The sequence below is a fragment of the Odocoileus virginianus genome, chromosome 15 (genome assembly GCF_023699985.2).
Source record: "Odocoileus virginianus isolate 20LAN1187 ecotype Illinois chromosome 15, Ovbor_1.2, whole genome shotgun sequence".
NCBI classification, from domain to species: domain Eukaryota; kingdom Metazoa; phylum Chordata; class Mammalia; order Artiodactyla; family Cervidae; genus Odocoileus; species Odocoileus virginianus.
The window spans coordinates 8134058-8155402 of NC_069688.1; the positions used below are offsets into that span (position 1 = coordinate 8134058).

Genomic DNA, 21345 nt, shown 5'->3' on the forward strand with positions numbered 1-21345 from the left:
TTAGAACTGTGATAAAGAGATGTAGGAATCATGGCATTTGTCACATACTGTCAATCATATTGGGTTTTTTCTTCTATTATATATGAATTTTTTTGCTAAAAAAGGTAATGCATTTGCCCTAGTGAAAGCTCATACCAAGCATATAAGGCAAAATGAAGAAAATGACACCTCTTATGATCTCAACCCACAATACCCATTGTTAATATTTTGTCATGCATCATCCTAGTCTTTCATGAGTGTGATTCTTTTTACTTACCCGTGCAATGTGTCTATTAAAACAGGGCCATTTTATACATCATGCCTTGTAAGACAGTGTTAAGCATTCTTCACTTGAACTTTTCCCCACAGTACTAAATATTTAGTTACAAAATATTTTTTATAACTGCATACTATTCCCATGCATATTTTAACTACCTTTGGCTTTTGTTCCCTCAGTTTTTAACTATTACAAATTATAAATTGCATTGCCATTACCAGGGTCATAGTTAAATCATACATCCATGTTTAATTATTTTCTTGGGATACAATCATAAAAATGGGCATAAGAGAATGCGCGTTTTAAAATACTGATGTGTGTTCTGAAATAACCCTCAAAAATTGTGCCTATACTTTTTAAAAATTGCTGACTTGATAAGATACAAGGAGCTTCTTCTTGCCATATTTAAAAAAATTATCATTGAGGTTGAATGTCTTTCTGTACATGTTTTTTTATGTTTTGGTCTTTATATTCTTTTGTGATCTTCACAGTTGTCTTAAGCATGTGACTTGAATGTTTGTCTTAATTGTTTTCTTTTATTGTGATGCTTATTTCTGTCTTATTGATTTGTAAGTGTTCTTTATATAGTGAGGATCTTAATCTCAGAACACTTATAGAAAGGTGATATTTCTCAGCCTCTACCCCTTATTTCTCTTCTAGAACAGGCTCTGAATGAAGCTTAGATGAGGAAGGCAATTAATTACAATTACTTTGGTTTCCAAGCCAAAGAAAGACTTTAGTACCTTTAACAGAGCTTAATCACATGGAAATAGTTACTGGAGTGACTTCATTCAGCTTGATGTTACAAAAACATCAGGACCACCTCAGAATGAGGCAGCTTCTTTATTTTGAATAAAGCTTAAGATATGTTTAGGACACACTTCAAAATTGATTGAAAATTTATGTTTTGATGTGGAGTGTTTTATGTTTGAAAGTGAAAGTGAAAAGTGAAGTAGCCCAGTCGTGTCGGACTCTTCGTGACCCCATGGACTGTAGCCTACCAGACTCCTCCATCCATGGGATTTCCCAGGCAAGAGAACTGGAGTGGGTTGCCATTGCCTTTTAGTGGGCTGTTAAAAATCAAACCATATCGATGGCAATTAGATTTCCTTCCTTCTTTCAATGCCAGTATTTTCCTGTTAAATTCTGAAATTTTTTCTTTGAGAAATCAAGGCCTCTTTTTGTTACCCTTACAAATTTAAGCAATAAAAAGCCTCTTTGTCCTAGGCTAATAGTTTTCAGACTTGAAGATCTTGTTTAAAATGTAGGCCCCTGCCCATCACTCTGTCCCTAAGATTCTGATTTTGCAGAGGGACCTACATTTTGAGAAAACCCTCCTGGGATTCTGTTGTCCTGAGTTACCAGCCACATTTCTCCATCCTTGGCTGTACTTTGAAACTTGGGCTAATCACTTGCTTCATGCCTTCAGAGATCAGGTCACGTCAGAAGGTCCTGGGTTCATAAACAAGGTCCACATGGTCTCAGATAAGCCTAGAAGGATTGTCTCCATAAGCCTTCCAAGGGCTCAGGCTTGAGGGTCAAACAGACATTGGTTCGAATCCTACTTTGAAAATAGTTGTAGGTGCAATGGAGACTTGATTAACTTACAGATCATTATTGGATAATAACAAGTTGATAGATAGACACCCCTGCATACATGCCAAAGCTTCATTTATTTCACAAGTGCTTGAGTAAGTGAAAGTCGCTCAGTCATGTCCGACTCTCTGCAACCCCATGGGCTATAGCCCACCAGGCTTCTTTGTCCATGGGGATTCTCCAGGCAAGAATATTGGAGTGGGTTGCCGTTTCCTTCTCCAGGGAATCTTCCCAACCCAGGATCGAACCCATGTCTCCCACATTGCAGGCAGATTCTTTACTGTCTGAGCTACCAGGGAAGCGCACAAGTGTTTGGTCTTTATTAAAAGACAGAGGAAAGAACATAAACTTGTTTACTGAGTAGACATAACTTGAACCCAATTCCTGCTAAATACTGGCTGGGTGATGGAGGTCAAGGTGTTTGATCTCAGTGAGATGACGGTGATCATACCACCTGCCCTTCATTGGATTGTTGTAAAAATCAGATGACATAATACACATATAATAGATGTCTGAATAAATGCAATAGTTATTTTTTCCGTTTTCTTCTGATGAATTCTATGCCAATCCAATTCTGGGTGAGGCTACATCCTCACTTAAATCTAACAATTCTACAGCTTCTTTAGAGAAACTACTTCATTAAAAACAGTGGTAAAGAGCAATCTTAATGTGTCTTGTATCTCAGAGTACTAGGGTTACGACTTTCATAAATTCATAACCTTGTAAGGTATATAATAATCAAGTACACACCCGTAGCCCATAGATAGTGCTTGCTATGAACTAAGTTCTGTGCTGAATATTTCAAAACATTCACTTAATATTACTTTTATTATGTTCAGTAACCACATAAAAACAAGGATTTGTCACACAAAGAAACCTTTATATAATCCTTTGCTGAGTACAGTTGGTTCTTATATCTGTTCAGAATTTCACTCAGTTTTCTCTATCCTTTATAAAGAAAATCAAAGCTAACCGAAGGCTTAAGAGATTTCAGGAAAAATATGTCACAAACTTTGAAATATTTCTTCTTTCCATAAACTCATATTGGAGTTATAATGAGTGAACTAAAATAGGGAGGAGTTTCAGCAAAGCAGAAGAAGGTAGCTAAATGAATGAAAAATCTCTTAAGATGTTGGATTCTGGGATTAAGTAATGAGAAAAAATGCTTTTGTCTATTTTGGGAAATATTCAGAATGTGTTGAAGCACACTATTTCTTATTTAGATGCAGAGGAGAGATACATGGAACACTGAACCAAGTGATCTCTGGTTTTTGAAGGAATTATTCCTTTGTAGCCTCAGGTTATTCTTGAGTTTTATTGCTCTAGTAAGGTTCAGAATAATAAGAATATTTAGACCATCTTCTTCAGGTAAGATGGACAGATTTCAAAGATGCTTGGGGGGAAAATCATTCCTATTCAAACAATAGCTAAGTGAGAATCCTTTACATTCTTCATATTATCTTGTAAAATTACTGCTACTTCTACACCCTCTAGGAGGTCAAATGAGATCAAGGGCTGTGTCACTTGTGTTTTTTTTTATCAGATCAGTTAGCTAGCTCTAGTACCACAAAGCCAGCGTTTTCAGAGTCAGGAGGACCAATTTCATCTGTAATAATCTAGTGTAGAATGATAAAGTTATGATGATTTCAACCTAAAGGTCATCATCTCAGTCTTTAAAAGTGATCTGATGTTTTATGTGTGGGTATAAGCATCATCTAAATCTATGGGCTTCTAGGCAAAAAGTCAAGGAGCAGTTATCATTCTCATCCCCTCACCATGGCTTGGGCGACTGGGTCCTCAAGAAAGGAAGAGTCTTTCCTCCTTACAGTGAGAGATTTGGAGAAGGGTGAACTGGGAGAATGGTGGGTTGTAAGCTTTGTAAAAGTTCGACTTGGAATTCTCATATGGCAATCCATCTCCCTCCCCAGGAAGACTATAATACATTGTGTGCATAGCTGCTCAATCTTGTCTGACGCCATGGACTGTGCAGTCCATGGAATTCTCCAGTCTAGAATACTGAAGGGGGTGAAAGTGAAAGTGAAGTCGCTCAGTCGTGTCCGACTCTTTGCGACCCCATGGACTGTAGCCTACCAGACTCCTCAGTCCATGGAATTTTCCAGGCAAGAGTACTGGAGTGGGTTGTCATTTCCTTCTCCAGGGGATCTTCCCAACCCAGGTCTTCCCAACCCAGGGATCAAACCCAGGTCTCCTGCATTGCAGGTGGATTCTTTACCAGCTGAGCCACCAAGGAAGATCATACTACATTGTCATTGTCAAGATAGATTCACAATACTGTGTTATCATTAAGAATCTTCTGTCATTCCTGGGGTGGCATCCTCTCTGTCTCACACTTCTGAAGCTGTCCATCTTAAATATGCATTAGCATGATTCCTTGTGACTTTGTTAAAGATGAGACCACATGTGTTTGAAGGTCAGGTCTCTTAGGAAGAAGTATACCAGTGAGATATTCCTCAGATACACCTATCCCTCATAGAACTGTTCCTGGTAGTAATTTGGTTAGACACCAAGATAGGAAATAGAGTCTATTTCAAAATATGAAAGGACTGAAAATTAGTTTCTTGGTTTTTACTGTAATTAGGTCTTTCACCCAAATGATCTAATTTAAGAGTGCTCTAGTCAGTGCCAGGTCTCACAATGCATGGATCCAACAATAGAATGGAGGTTACATTCTTTAGTTCACTCATACAAAATGAGTAGATTGTCTCAGTTGAGATTCTTAACATATTAATCTATATTAGTGAGAGATGTGCTAGAAAACTATCATTCTTCAAATTAGATTTATCCAAAGATGGAATGGGCTGTCAACTGAGGGACTGACTTCTTCATCACTGGAAATGTTCCAGTAGGAGTTAATGGCTCATTTCTGAGGTTTTACCAAGTGAAATCAGCATTCATTAAAGTTAGATCAAGGTGCCAAATAAAATCCCCACTCCACCTATAAAAATTTTCAATCCAAATAAATACATGAAAAAAAAAAGACAAAAATAATTGTGGTTTGGACTAGATTATTGCTTTGGTTTGAAGTGTCCTCTACAACTTGTAGAGATGTAAGAATTTCGTAAGTACCTTTTAGCTCATAGTCAAAATTGCTCCTTGGAATAAATGCTATGACAAACATAGATGGCATGTTAAAAAGCAGAGACATCGCTTTTCAGACCAAGGTCTGTATAGTCAAAGGTGTGTTTTTTCCAGTAGTCATGTACAAATGAGAGAGTTGGGCCATAAAGAAATCTAAATGCTGAAGATTTGATGCTTCTGAACTGTGGTGCTGGAGAAGACTCTTGAGAGTCCCTTCAACAGCAAGGAGATCAAACCAGTCAATCCTAAAGAAAATCAACCCTGAGTATTCACTGGAAGGACTGATGCTGAATCTGAAGCTCCAATACTTTGGTCAACTGATGCAAAGAGCCAACTCATTGGAAAAGACTCTAATTCTGGGCAAGATTTGGGGCAGGAAGAGAAGGAGAAGGGGGCAACAGAGAATGAGATGGTTGGATGGTATCACCAACTCAGTGGACCTGAGTTTGAGCAAACTCCGGGAGATAGTAGAGGACAGGGAAGCGTGGTGTCCTGCAGTCCATGGGGTTGCAAAGAGTCAAATACAACTTAGCAATGGAGCAGCAGCTACAACAAGAAGTTAGAGAATCTAGCAGAGTGGGGTGATTTCCCTCTGACCCACCTAGGATGATTTCCCAGGCCTATCTCAGGCAAAGAAACATAAGAAACTAGAAACTCTGTCCATCACCTCTGCAAGCTAACTTCCCTAGTCACATCTCTGTAGAAGAAGAATATAGAACGGGCTTTTCCTTGTATGAACACACTTCAGTTCCAAGCTTCCTTATGAAACATCTAAGAAGTCATAGGTCCTGATGGCTCTGAGTTCATTTACGAACATGTCTTTCAAGAGAATGCAGGGCCAACATCCACAGACAATGAACAAAATGGAACACAAGTTCTTCCTGCTCTACGTCCTTGGAAGGGAACCCAAGTTCCACCCTAATCAAATCAAGTAGGAAATTTTCATTTTTAAAACATTTTTTTAACTATTTGAAAGTTGGTGGTCCCTCTTATTCTGTTGCATTTAATAAAATCCACTGTATCTTTTATTTTCTTCCCTGTTATTCATTCACCTATTTAGGCCTTAGGAAAAGGGTTCTTTATTTTGCTTTGCTTTGTGATGAGGATCCATAAATTAATCATGAAAATGAATCAGTGCCAATGTATTAGACTGATTCATGAAGTGTTTTAAGGTCCATTCTTTGCCCAGATCATGCTTCACTTTCATTCTAATGAAGATTTACATAGACTCAAATTTTTAACAAGTTTTCTTTCTTTGTATTGTAAACCACATCACTGAAATATGATTGTTCGCCTTGTGAAGATGATTTTTATCTAAAAAACAGCAAAGTCTCAGCAGATAAATGTTAGGTAGTTAGAATAGGAAAAAGGAGTCCAGAATGGTGGTGGCTAAAAGACAAGGAAGGGAAAAGCCCCCGGAAATAGAACAAAGGATGGTCTGAGGACTGGAGTGGGGACCTCAGGTAGAACAAACAGCATTCCTGGCTAGCCTGATTTACATAGGGCAGACCCAGGGGAGGAGAAAAAAATGTATAAAAAGAGGAGCCAAGGGGCCAGGGGTCTCTCTCTCACGCTCTCTCTCTCTCTCTCTCTCTCTCTCTCTCTCTCGCTTGCTCTCTCTTCTCTTCATGTCTTTTGGGTTGGCATGCCCTCACGCCTCAAGGATGTATTTTCCTGTATTTTCTAAATAAAACTGAGCTGTAACATGGAGCTGTAACTCTGATCTGCCTGAGAGCTGTGACATGGTCTGTCCAAGAGCTGTGATTTTGACATGGTCTGTCCAAGGGCTGTGATGCTGGTCCATCGCTTCAGATTTTTGTTGTGATGAGACAGAACCGAGGAAATTACACACTTCCCTGACATAATGTGGACTTCCCTGGTGGCTCAGACGGTAAAGTGTCTGCCCGCAATGCGGGAGACCCAGGTTTGATCCCTGCGTCGGGAAGATCCCCTGGAGAAGGAAATGGCAACCCACTTCAGTACTCTTGCCTAGAAAATCCCGTAGATGGAGGAGCCTGGTGGGCTACAGTCAATGGGGTCGCCATTGACTCAGTCAGACACGACTGAGCGACTTCACTTTCTTTCTTTCCCGACATAATATGGCCGATGGGACCTTGAACTTTGGGGTCAAACAGTCTAGAGTCCCTCTTTACAATCTGTGAGGTCATGCTTGTGTTACTCAATAATTCTAATTTTTAGGTTCATTATCTGCAAAATGGGGATATGATAAATACAATCTTCTTAAAAATGTTGATATGATAATTAAATGAGATCATCCACAAGAAGCACATAGCCTATTGCCTACTCATCATCATTCAATTTGTTATACTAGATTTTGGCTCTTTTCTGAACTGACCCTTTCCTGAATCAACCAAAGCCCTACACATTGAAAAGTAATAGTAGTTGTCCCTTTCTATCAGCAGGGCATTGATTCCAGGACCATAGATACCAAGATCATACAATGACGTAGTATTTGCACATAATCTACACGCATCCTCTCATATACTTCAACTCATCTCTAATTACGTACAATTCAATGCTATGTTAATAGTTGCAGATGCAGTGTAAATACTATGTAAATAATTGCCAGTGAGTAGCAAATTCAAGTTTTGCTTTGGGAAACTTTCTGAAATTTTTTTTTTCACGAATATTTTTGATTTGTGGTTGTTTGAATCTGCTGCTGTGGAACCCCTGGATACAAAGGGCTACCTATAATCAGAATTCTGATCTAAGCTCTCAAAGGAAGCATTTGTAATTTGTTCCAAGTATTGTGGCCTTTTTAATGGGCATTAATCTCATCCACAGTTAGCTCAATTACTGTCTTCAGGCCATTTCCTGTCCAAAGACAATGGTGTAGTGGAGCAAAAACTCCACTAGGAGCCAGGAAATGTGTCTTATTGTCTGAACTTTGCCACCAACCACTTGATTGACTTTGACCTGTTCTTTCCCATCTCTGATTCTCAAGTTCCTCATTTTTAATGTATGCAATGGGCAAGTCCTCTTATAGATCAAGGACTCGGTGAATTATAAGGGCCCAGTGGTCATTTCCAAGGACACTTTTTCCAAAGGTCCACGGAGAAGGGACAATTCTACCCGTTTGGTGAAGGATCTTTTAGGAGGCAAAGGAAGGAATAAGGACAAAGTCTTTTCCTAAGACAAAAGATCACATAGGAGATTGTAATTCCCATTAGAAGAACCCTTTCTAACATGATGGACCCATCAGTCAGCAACATCTTGGGGCACCCTACTGAGTGCAAGGTACAGTTTTGTACAGAAAAATGAAAGACAGTATTCTAGAAAGCAACATTTGCTGGAAAATGTAACAAACACAGTAAGTCCCTTACATACGAGTGTTTATGCTGAGAACTTTCAAAGATGCAAACATGTGTTCTTCAGTGTCAGGTGGGAGTGAACTTGCAGCTTGCCCTCTGCCTCCTACTGCTGACGACCCTTCAGCTCTGCCATCTCCCACCTCCTTTCTCTCCTCCATCAGTAACTCTTCTTGTCCGTTCACTCGATGCCAGCCCCTGTATGCCAGCTGTTGTACTTTTCAGGGTACTGAAGATTGAAAATGTATTCTTTATTTTCTGTGTTTGTTTGCTTTTTACATGCTATTTTTGTGAAAAGTACTATAAGCTTATTACAGTATAATACCATATAGCGATTATGTTGCTTACCTAGATTAACTTTGTTGGACTCACGAGCAAACTGGATTTACATGCTCTTGGAAAGGAACTCATTTATATGTAGGGGACTTACTGTATAGCAATAAAATATGTATACTTCATTGATTATAGTAAATAATTATATAAGGTTACCATATGCTATATCCACGACTATAAGCACTTTATGTATATCGACTCATTTCAACCTCCCAGCAACCCACACAAGATAGCTTTTATTACTGTCCCCTTTTTCTGGGTGAGGAAACTGTGACATGGAAAACTTGGTAAATTTGTCCAAGGTTACGTTGCTCCTAAGTGTTGAAGCTTGGATTCAAATCCTGGTAGTCAAGCTCTAAATTATGCCATGCTCACCACAAAGACATAAAAGAGTAAATGGGGCCAAGTGAGGACAGAGAAGAGGCAAGATAAAGAGTCTAACTATGGCAGGAAGGAGAATACGTGTAACTTAATATAGCTGTGAACCAGAGCGTTCAGATCTTCACAAGTCAAGAGGAAGTGAAATGAATCACCACTCAGTCTCAGCACCCTCTCATTCTAAGCCAATTAGGGATGTTCCTTCCACAGTTCTGTCTCCTTTGCATTTCCAAAGTAACAATGCACTCCATTATGAAACCAATATTTTATATTTAATTGGTATCATCTTCACAAATCTTATAAGTTTCTTCCTTTCTGTGACCTGTGCTAAGCACTGGAGTTCAAACATGAAAATGATAGCAGTTATTATTAAATTCTAGCATAACAAAATACAGTAAAATGGAACAGCTTTGCAAAACCTATGAATTGTATTCATTTCCCCATTTGACAGATAAGAAAACTGAGGTTAAAAGGAATTGGCTTTGTTCACTGTGAAACACTGACAGGGTGGAGGCTCTGGGGGCCAAGTAAGTCCTCCTACTTTATCATCAACCAACTTGCCATTTGAAGAAAATGAGCTTGCTCAAACTCATGTTCATTGAGTCAGTGATGCCATCCAACCATCTCATCCTCTGCTGCCCTCTTCTCTTCCTGCCCCCGATCTTCCCAGCATCAGGGTCTTTTTCAGTGAGTCAGCTCTTCACATCAGGTAGCCAAAGTTTTGGAGCTCCAGCTTCAGCATCAGTCCTTCCAATGAATAGTCAAGGGTTGGTTTCCTTTAAGATTGACTGGTTTGATTTCCTTGCAGTCCAAGGAACTCTCAGGAGTCTTCTTTAGCACTAGTTTGAAAGCATCAATTCTTTATGGCCCAACTCTCTCAACTGTACATGACTACTGGAAAAACCATAGCTTTGACTATATGGACCTTTGTCAGCAAAGTGATGTCTCTGCTTTTTAATATGCTGTTTAGGTTTGCCATAGCTTTTCTTCCAAGGAGCAAGAGTCTTAATTTAATGGCTCCAGTCATTGTCCACAGTGATTTTGGAGCCCAAGAAGATAAATTTTGTCACTGTTTCCATTTTTTTCCCACCTGTTTGCCATGAAGTGATGGGACCAGATGCCATGATCTTAACTTTTTGAATGTTGAGTTTTAAGCCAGCTTTTTCACTCACCTCTTTCAACTTCATCAAGAGTCTCTTTAGTTCCTCTGCTTTCTGCCATTATGGGGGATTATACACAAGAAAAATTATTATCATTGTTCTTAAAATCTCATTATCAAATCTATGTAATCAAGTTGGTTTGAAATCAGTCAACAAAGAATAATTAGGTCTTGTGCAATTGGTTGTTAGAAAGAATTCAGACATTTATTATTCTTTGAATTAACTGCTTTGTGACTAATGCTTATTTTGAAGCAGGTGTGTGTGGGTCTCTCTGATGGTGCCCTTTCTTAAGCAGTGCTCTGGAAAACTGTCAGTAACATGAATTTTCTATCATCTTATCAAGAGTGGAGATGCTTCGTGATTTTTCAGGGACACATTCACCTCTAGGTATGGAGCAGGTTGTCAGCAAACAGGCAGAGGACTCAGCACCAGTGAGTAGAAAAAACATTGCCCTCTGACAGCAATGAATGTGCAGTTTCTGAGCTGCACTGGTGCCTGCACCATGGAGTTCACTAACTGCAGGTCATTTCCACTCTCCAAATCACAGCCATGACACTGAGCAGCAAGTTCAGTCTAAAACCCAGACCACACCAAGGAGTAGGCAAGAGAATAAAAATCATGTTACCAGGGATTGGACTCCCAACAACAAGTTGGACTGATTTTATTATTTCGTTGACCCAAGCAAGTTTTCTCCTGGTATTAGGGACATAGAACATGAGGACTCTATTTACTAGCTTCCTTCATAAAATCATGGTGAAATTCAAATTGGGAATCAAAGACATTGCAGTCAGACTTAGCTTTCTGTTCCCACTCCTCAAAATGTTGTGTGCTATGTGAGCTATGGTGAGTTCCTAGACCTCTCTGGCATTAAGACAAAAGGAGGGACTTGGTTGTAGGCTAACTTTAAGATCTTTTTCAGTTTTAAAAAATCCTTTCTTCCTTCTGAAGGAATTGGATTATTCCTCAGTTTAGTGACTCAAAGACAGTTCAGAAAACTAGGCGGGACTAAGACAAGTATATACACGTTCAGTGCTGACCTTCCAGAAGCTTTTAAGGGTGGACAATGAAATTACTGAGTACTCTGGATAATCAAAATAAAGTTAGCACCATTCCCCAGGGCCACCTCGAGCAGACAACAGAAGGGCAATCAATCATATTGGTCCATCAGTCTTGGTTTCTCTTGTACAAAATGAAAGGACTGCCCTTGCTGGAGATTTTCTTGGCCATTTTCTATTCTAAGACTCCATGAATTTATTTTTCTTTTTTTTTTTTTTTTTTTTTTTTTTTTTTTTTTCCATGAATTTATTTTTCAATAGTTTTCATGAAAAAGGGAGGCAGAAGGACCCTATGGTCAAAAATTTCCTTGTGTCCCCAAGAGCAAGATCCTTAAATGACTTAACGTTTACTCATGAAGAAAGTACATGTGAATTTGATTTGCTACGTATATGGATGTGTGCTCTTCTGTTTTGTTCAGATCATGTGAGTTCAGAGGAAGGAGGAGAACTGATTTATAAACTCATGCAAAGTCCCTCTCCCATTCCCTTTTGCTATAAAGGAAATCATATTCACCCCTGGGCTCTCACTGGAAGGCTGGTGGGAGGGATGGAGGTAATGCCTGCAAAGATTTATTAACATATGGATGCCTCTTAATGTCAAATATATATACATATGCATATATATGCCTTATCTTTTCTTGATGTTTCCCCCTGACTCCAAACACTGGTAAAAACTTAACTTTTCCAAGAGACCAATGCTGCTGCAATGTAATTCATTCTCCCTTTTTTTTTAATTACAGTATTCTCAAATGAGGGATGAAGTATTCAAATCAAACTTGGTCTGTGCATTTATCGTTCTTCTATTTATCACGGCAATACAAAGCTTGCTTCCTTCTTCAAGGTAAATATAAAAGGACTGAGTTATCAGATGAAATGTCTCTGAGAGCTGATGGGCCCTCACCTGGAGCCAGCCACTGACCTTTTCAAGGGATCGGAATTTGAAATAACAGGATCTCGGATTCATAGCCAAATATTTGATGATAGCAGGGTCTGTTTTGGTCGTATAACTCTGCATAATAACCTCATTACTCTCCCAAGGCAAGAGCTTTTTCTCAATCTCAATAGAAACAACAACAAAAATCAACATAGGGTTCCCTCGTATTTGACATGGCACCCATGAATGCAGAAAGTAAGTATAAATCCCTCCATCACCATCAGTGGGTCCCTTTGTTAACTGCGTCTTTATTGTTCATAGATAGAATATCCTAGCTTTCAGGGTCAGCAAAATTGGCACTTTCATAATACTACAATCAAATATATGTGGCCATTCCCTGATCCAAATTCTTTACATATACCAACACAGTTAATTCTCATGACAACCCTATGGGGTAGGTACTATTATTATCCCCACTTAAAAAGGAGAAAACTGAGGCTCAGGGTAGTGAATAGAGTTGCCTAACATCTCACAGTTAAAAAATGTTACAGCCTAGATTCAAACCAGATTCCACAGCCTGGAGATCTTAACACTCTATTAGACACAGATTTGCATCATACAGGTTACAGGTGCAAGAGTCAGCATTTGAATTTAGTTCTAGATTCATCCAATGGCCATGTTTTTTGCTATTTCCTGTAAGGGAAGGTAACACTTGCCTCTTTTTTCAGATAAATTCCCTTCCCCCTAAACTTGCCAGGTATTTCCCCCTGTTGCATGGTTAAAAATAACATCAACAAATATTAGTTGAATGTCTAATACAGGCAATGCAACTTGCCGGCCCCTCCGGATGGTATCATTTTGCAGGAGGAAGTCTGCATCTCCTAAGACGTAATTTAGTGAAAGAGAGAGACGTTAATAATGGCTTTCAGTTACTGAGCATCTATTATGTGCTAAACCCTTCACACAGATTGTCTCAATAAAGCCTCAAAAATAACCAATAAGTGAGGCAGCATTCTAATCCCCATCCATATAGTGATGGAGCTGGATTAACAGAGACAGTCTGTGCTTTTAATTACTTAACTGCTTTGTGCCAAAATCAATGATTCATCCTGCCTAGGTGATTTAAAGAAAGTTGGCAGAAGGGTTGATGTTTTGAGCTGAGCAGGATGAGGGAAAAAGAGTGGAAGGGTGTTCCCAGTTTAGAAAACAGTGCAGGAAAAAGCCCAGGGATATGAAAAACCTCATGTCTGTAACACAGTGAGTAAGTGGAAGACTCTAGAGCATTTGTAAAACATTTGTACAAGGATTTGGTGGGGGCCATGGCTGGATAGGGAGGTAGCCAGCAGGAGTTCAATGTCAGCATGCTATGTTAAGGAATTTTATAACTGAATCTGGGAGCAAGAAGGAGACCCTGAAGGTTTTTGAGGAAAGTGATAGCACAATTCTGTGAGAGAAAGATGTTCAACTCGAGGACATGGCAATGTTTGACCTTTTCCTGATTAGCAAGGATATAAGGAGAAAGAATCAAACCAGTCAGTCCTCAAGGAAATAAACCCTGAATATTCATTGGAATGACTGATGCTGAAGCTGAATCATCTTTGACCACTTGATGTGAAGAGTCAACTCATTGGAAAAGACCCTGATGCTGGGAAAGATTGAAGGCAAAAGGGAAGGGGGGCAGTGGAGGATGAGATGGTTAGATGGCATCACTGACTCAATGGATATGAATTTGAGCAAATTCCAGGAGATAGTAGAGGGCAGAGGAGCCTGGTGTGCTGCAGTCCATGGGGTCACAAAGAGTCGGACATGACTTAGCGATTGAACAACAACAAAGGAGAAAGGGGATTCCAGGAAAATGGTGGTACACCTCTGAAATTATATGTTTCTGAATTTCTCAGAATTCCCACATATCTGAGCAACTAGATAGCAAAACCAAAAACCTCAAGGACTGTATTTGCAACAAACAGAATTAATGTGATAAACGCATAAATTTCAAAATGGGAATGACAGTCTCCCAAGACCCCCAAGACTGGTGTGATATCAGTATCTGTGGAAGGAATTGGAAAGAAACAAGCAGATATCTGTCAGATCCAGGAAGAGAAGAGTCCCAGTATTGCCAACAGATATCCACCGGAAAGTGCCTTGGACCAAAGCACAAAAGCAATTCAAAATGGGAAAGGGTTTGCCCAATCCAACATCAGGTGAGCATGAAGATTTATAGTTAAGGTTCAAAGAGCTACAATCATCAGACCCTGTGAGCTCCTAACACTGATCAACCAAATCTCCCTCCCAGGACAGGGCCCTGTGTGAATAGGATCAAAATTACTCACAGTAAGGGTTATAGTGAAGAAGAAAAGGGATGGTCCAAGTAAAAATAGAAAAGGAATCTAGCCATCAAGTTTGAATGCTATATGAAAGCATTAAAGGACGCTCTGTGGGGGCTTCCCCGGTGGCACAGTGGTTAGGAATCCACCTTGCAATGCAAGGGACACAGGTGTGATCCCTAGTCCAGGAAGATCCCACATAATGGAGCAACTAAACCTGTGCGCCACAACTACTGAGCCTATACTCTAGAACCCACGAGCCACAACCACTGAGCCCTGCATGTTGCAACAACTGAAGCTCATGCACCCGAAGCCTGTGAGCCTCTACAAGAGAAGCCGCTGCAATGAAAACAATAGACCCTGCTCACTGCAATCAGAGGAAAGCTGCATGCAGCAGGAAAGACCCGGCACAGCCAAAATAAAATAAATCTTTTTTTAAAGACAAGAAAACTCTATGGAGTTTTTAAAAAAAAAAAAAAAAAAAACTATTCCAACCCATACTTCTTTATAAATTTTCTTTTTTCTTGTAATAGCTTCGTATGGGATTGCCACCAATAAATTTTATTGCTAATTTTTGTTCTGCACAAATTTTGCTAATTACACAAAAATTAGCAACCGAATATATTGGTGGCAATCTCATACGAAGCTATTATAAGAAAAAGATTAGCACTTTGCTCTATAGCAATAATTAAGACAATGTTGTAAATCAGCTATACTTCAATAATAAAGTAAAAATAGATTGATATCCTTATTGGCAGTGACACTCCAAAAGACATGCCTACAACAGATACCAAAATTTTAACCTACCAGCTGAAACCCCTAATGTGATTCAAAGCAGCCTATGACAACCTAAATCGGAATTAGAAACAACTTAGAAATTTGGGATGAGTGCTCAAAAAGGAAATAAAAGAAAGGTACATTTCAGGAATGAACATTTAATATGAGGAAACGCAAGCCACATAAATGCAGCACATAATGCCTTAAGAGAAATAGAAGGTGGAAAGGAAGAATATTTTTAAAATAAAAAAGGAGATTTAAAGGATTGGCAGAGCCCTATCCCCCATACCTTATCACCATCAAGAATCCAATATATTATTCGAGGATATGACTGAAAGAACTGCAAGACCCAGGCTCTTTCTGATAAGTGGGATTCTCCAGGCAAGAATACTGGAGTGGGTTGCTGTTGGTCTTTTATTGGACCGGAACCTGGTGGTCCAGAGTCAATGATGAGAGAGTGAAAGAAGGAAAGAGGCTAATATTCCCTGGGTTACGAAGCCGGCTTTCACACTCCAGGGAATCAGCCAGAAATAGAGAGAGAGAGAGAGAAAGAGGAAGAAAGAAAGAAAGAAAGACACGGGGACCCAAGCTCTGATGGAGGAAAAGTGTTTTAATCAACATGGTGTGGGCATATATACTGTCTTACAAGGTAGTTATTCTCAGCAAAGATAAAGATTAAAATTCCAGACTTACAAAACATAAGGCGATTCATATTAAAGAGAGAGGGTTGTAAACGATCACTTTTTACCGTAAGGTTCATAAGAAGGAAGAGGGTACTTATCACCGTATTGAAAAACTAACAAAGGAGATGCCTGGATTCCTCAGCCCCGGGGAAGGGCTTGCCTCTTAATTCCTGAATACTCAGGGATTAATAAGGAACAGGGGATTCCTGACAGATCCAAAACAGCACACAGGAAGCCTCCTGTTAAACGCTTCTTGACAGGTTGCCATTACCTTCCTCAGGGGCTCTTGCCAATCCAGATATCAAGCCCGGGCCTCCTGCACTGCAGGCAAATTCTTTACCGTCTGAGCCCCAGGGAAGCCCAGTGAATACTTAGGGGAGCTCAGTTCAAGAGAAGAGCCAAACACAAGGAAACAAGAAGAATCTGGAGCCACTGGTACCTATAGATACAGTACTCAGCATAGCCCACCCCTTAGCCTGATTAATACATTATTGAATCCTCAGAGTGAAGGTCTGTTCACCTCAGTTTCTATAACCTGATATGATATGACCAGTTTTCAACAGAAAATTACAAGGCATACCAAAAAGGAAGAAGAGACAAAGCAATTATCAGAACCAGGCTCAGGTATGACAGAGTTTGTTGAAATTATCAACATGAGAACTTGAAATAGCTATTACTACATACCAAGGGTTCAACTGGGAAAAGTAGACATGGTTCAAGAAACGATGAAAGTTCTAAGAAAAAGTCCAAAAGAAACACACTAGAACTCAAAAACACCATAACAGAAATAATGAATGTCTCTGATGGTCTCATCAATAGATCAACAAGGCCAAGGAAAGAATCAGTGAGTTTGAATATAAGTCAGCAGAAACTCCCCAAATTGCAAAGCAAAGAGAAAAATGAAATGAAAAAAATAATAAAGATCAAAGCATCCAAGAACTTTGGGACAATTCCAAAAAGTGTAACTTATGCATCATCAGAATACCAGAAAGAGATGAAAGGAGATCTGAGCAGGAAAAATCTTTGAAGCAATAATGGCTGAAGATTTTCTTAACGACAGATACCAAATCACAGAACCAGGAACCTCAAGAACACTAGACAGGATAAACACAATAAATAAATAACCAGATAAATAAGTAGCACACTTAAGTATGTCATATTTAAATTGCAAAAAACCAAAGACAAAGAAAAAATCTTCACAGAAGACTGGAGTGGTGAGGGTAGAGGAGTTACTACCTACCTATGGAGGAACAGGAAGAAATACACCATACTTCTTGTCTGAAACCATGCAAGCATGAAGAGAATGAAAAATGAAATGCTTAAAGTGTTGAAGGAAAAAGTCACCCACCTAGAATTCTATACGTTTCAAAAGCGAAAGAGAACTAAAGATTTTATCAGACAAATAAAAAGTGCATTTCTATATGACCTTCCCTGCAAGAAATATTTTTTAAAGCTTTTTTTAAAAGTAAAAAGGAAAGTTTTTCAAACAAAAGGAAAATGATGTAGGTCAGAAATTTGATCTACACAGAGAAAGGAAGAGCCTCAGAAAAGATGAAGTTAAAATTTTTTTCTTATTCTTAATTGATCTAAAAGATAACTGTTTAAAGTGACAATATTAACGATGTATTTAGTGGTGATAAACATAGATGAGTGAGATGAACAACAGCAGCAGGATAAGGCCTGTGAGGGAGGAACTGGGGATGCCTTAAGGTACCAGCGTTACACATGAAGCGCTGCAGTGCAGTTTGAAGGTTGTTGCTGGTGGTGGTGTTTAGTCACTAAGTCCTGTCCAACTCTTTGTGACCCCATGGACTGTAGCCCACGAGGCTCCTCTGTCCATGGGATTTCCCAGGTGAGAATGCTGGAGTGGGTTGTCATTTCCTTTCCCAGGGAATCTTCCCAACCCAGGGATCAAACCTGCCTGAATCTCCAGGCAGCTTCTTTACCACTGAGCCACCAGGGAAGTCCAATTTGAAGGTAAACAATTGTAAACTCCAGACCAGATACTAAAAAATAAATAAATAAATAAACAAATAAAATTGATACACTAAGAAAGGAAACAAAGTGAAATCATATAAAATGCTCATTTAAAATCAGACAACATGCGAAGGAACGGAGGATAAGAGCATTATTGCATAGGTGAAGCCCAGGAGATGTTTTTAGGGTGGTGACACTATTCACTAATATGCTGTAATGGTGTATATATGACACTATGCATTTGTCAAATCCCATAAACTTTACAGCCCAAAGAACGACCTTAATGTATACAACTTTTTAAAAATTATTTAGGAGTTCAGGGGACCCCATGATGAAATAAGACTATGATAAAAGATTATACCTCTAATAAAAGTGTGAAACAACCTTACTGAAGGGGGTGGGGAGAAAAGATGGGGTTTTCTTAAGTAGCTTAGGGGATTTCCTAAGTAGTTTTGGGGATTCATGGGCTCTAGAACTAAGCATAAAAAGAACTGTGCCATAGCACTGTACTTTAGCTGATAAAGGTGATTCTCATGGACATATGTGTGAACAACTTGAGCCACAGTTTATTTGGCACTGTAAGCTAATGGATGGATGATTGTGGGAGTCAGGTTTCTCAACGTTGGTCCAGAAGGTTACAGACAAGGAGAAAAGGCTAGAATGATCCATATGGTAAAGGCTTAGAGTTGGAGACATTAGCATGTTATTTGTTAAGCTCACTAGAGTATGTGCCGTTGGGGCATCCCACATGGCACTAGTGGTAAAAAATTCGCCTGCCAATGCAGGAGACTCAAGAGACACATTCAATCAATCCCTGGGTCGGAAAGATGCCCTGGAGTAGGAAATGGCAACCCACTTGTGTTCTTGCCTGGAAAATTCAATGGACAGAGGAGCCTGGTGGGCTACAGTCCACGGGGCCGCAGAGAGTCTGACCCTACTGAGCGACTGAGCTCATAGATAGAGTTGGATATAGGATGTCTACATAAGCGCAGATATATTTATAGACACATATTAGAAGGCCTGCTAAGTCACTTCAGTCATGTCCGATTCTTTGCAACCCCATGGACTGTAGCTCTCCAGGCTCCTCTGTCCGATTCTCCAGGAGTGGATTGCCATTCCCAATGTCCTTGCTCTGTCAGCAGAGAATTTCCAGCAGCAGTGATGCCTCAGCAGTGATAGCACATCAAGCGATAGGTACAACCCTGATTCTGATTTCTAATATCGATATCCAGTACAAGGAACCAGACTCCTTGGAGAGCTGCTGATTCTAAGTCTGGAGTAGTAAATATATACGATGAGCCTGGAACATCATTTAGGGCCAGAAATTTAGGTAGTATTAAAACACACAGTGATGGAAATATATCAAAGGGACATAGGAAAAGCTCCCAAGAACCAGAGTTGGAACAACTTGAGCCAGAAAATACATAAAATAGTATTGGGTTATTACCCAAAGATTGAGGACAGAAGGAGAAGAGGGCATCAAAGGATGAGGTGACTGGATGGCATCACTGATGCAATGGACATGAACTTGGGCAAATTTCAGGAGATGGTGAGGGACAGAGAGGCCTGGCACGCTGCCGTCCATGGGGTTGCAAAGAGTCAGACACAACTGGGTGGCTGAACAACAACAATAACCCAAAATGTAAAATAAATATCCATGGGTTCATATTGATTTAAATAAATGGTTGAGTTAATAAAGAGAAGATGAAGAACAAATAAATTTCCCATGGGGAAAAGTCCAAATAATTTATGTAGATACTGTGTCTTTGATGAGGTGCAATTATCTCCTCTGCTCCTCAAAGTGTGGCTACACTGAAAGTGACTCCCTGCCAAGGAGGACAGTGTGGATGGAGGAAAAATAGGGGAGTGTACCTGAGTCAGTTGATAATGGTTAAGCTCAACAGGGATAAGCCATGTTGATGAGCTGTGATGAGTTGTTCAGATGCGAAGTTGTGTCCAACTCTTTGCAACCCCAAGGACGCCAGCACATCAGGCTCCCCTGTCCTTGACTGACTCTTGGTGTTTACTCAGATTCGTGTCCATTGAGTCAGTGATGCTTTCTAACCATCTCATTCTCTGTTGCTCCCTTCTCCTTTTGCTTTCAATCTTTCCCAGTATCAGGGTCTTTTCCAATGAATGAGTTCTTCGCATTAGGTGGCCTAATGAGAATACACATGAACTCTGGTCTTCCTTCCCAAAACCCATCATCTAATCATGAGAAAACATCAGACATACTGCAGTTGAAAAGACATTCTATAGAATACCTGACCAGTACTTCTCCCAACATTTGAGGTCATTTAAAACAAAGAAAGTATGAGAAACTTTCACAGCAAGAAGAGCTTAAAGAGACATGACACCCGAAAAGAAGATGGTACCCTGGATTGGAGCTATAAGTATGGGAAGTCCTAGAAAGAATATCCAGCCCAGTAGGTATAAGCATAATTAGGGGCCAGATTGTGAACTTGAAGTAACTTATCACAGCTGTTGTTTTTTTAATATTGGAGATATGTATGATGCTAGAGCTGGGACAGGAAACATGCAGGATAAGGCTGAAACCTCTTGTCCTACTAGAATGCAACAAAGTCATCATGCTTGATAGTCACCTCTAAAGAACTCGGAAGCCACATTGAAGAAGCTTCTACTGTCCCAAGATGGAATAATTAGAGCTGTGGTGTGGATAACTGTTAAAACAGTCAATCAAATACCAGCAAATATTTTAAACTTTATGAGTTTATAATGACATTTTTAAGGGTTGATGACTTTTGGTGGATGGTGGGGAATTGACTTGTAATACTGAGGCTTCCCTGGTGGTAAGGAAACCACCTGCAATGCAAAACCCAGGTTCTATCCCTGGGTCAGAAAGATCCCCTGGAGAAACACATGGCGACCCACTCCAGAATTCTTGCTTGGAGAATTCCATGGACAAGGAGCCTAGAGGGCTACAGTCCATGGGGTCACAAAGTGTGGAACATGACTGAGGAACTAACACACACATACATTGGAAACCACTGAAAAGGAGAAAAGAAACAATTTTATTTTCTGTCTTTCCTGCATGAACTGCAAGATCGGGTGAGTGGAAACTCATAAAATTATTCAAGTTGATACAATTTAAAGAAATTACAGAATTAAAATAAGACCATTTTCCAACTTCCAGTGAATTAATTGATTTAGTAGCTGACAACACAGAAAAGACAAGCAAGTCTATCTCCTGATAGAAGAACACAAGTCGATAGTCTCATCAAAGGGATCAAACCTAAGTCTGGCCAGGCCTTTGAACTGGGTTCTGAAATTGCACGAATCACAGGAGACAGAAGATACTGGATGAATTTACAAAAGTAAAATCCAGAATAAACAACAAGGTCCTACTATATGGCACAGGCAACTATATTCAATGCCTGTGATAAACCATAATGGAAAAGAATATAAAAGAATGTATATATATGTGTGTGTGTATATATATATATATATATATATATATATATATACACACACACATTCTTCAAA

At 39.6% G+C, this 21345-nt stretch overlaps 1 protein-coding gene across 3 annotated transcripts in view; it reads left to right on the forward strand.

Moving 5' to 3' along the window:
• The window catches only part of ADCY8 (adenylate cyclase 8), a 229144-nt gene that overhangs the window by 146811 nt on the left and 60988 nt on the right, over positions 1-21345 (forward strand). For all 3 annotated transcript variants that reach the window (XM_020875262.2, XM_020875263.2, XM_020875264.2), the window contains one exon: positions 11947-12047. In XM_020875262.2, the coding sequence (XP_020730921.2) occupies positions 11947-12047 (101 nt within the window). The remainder of the gene's footprint in view (positions 1-11946; positions 12048-21345) is intronic.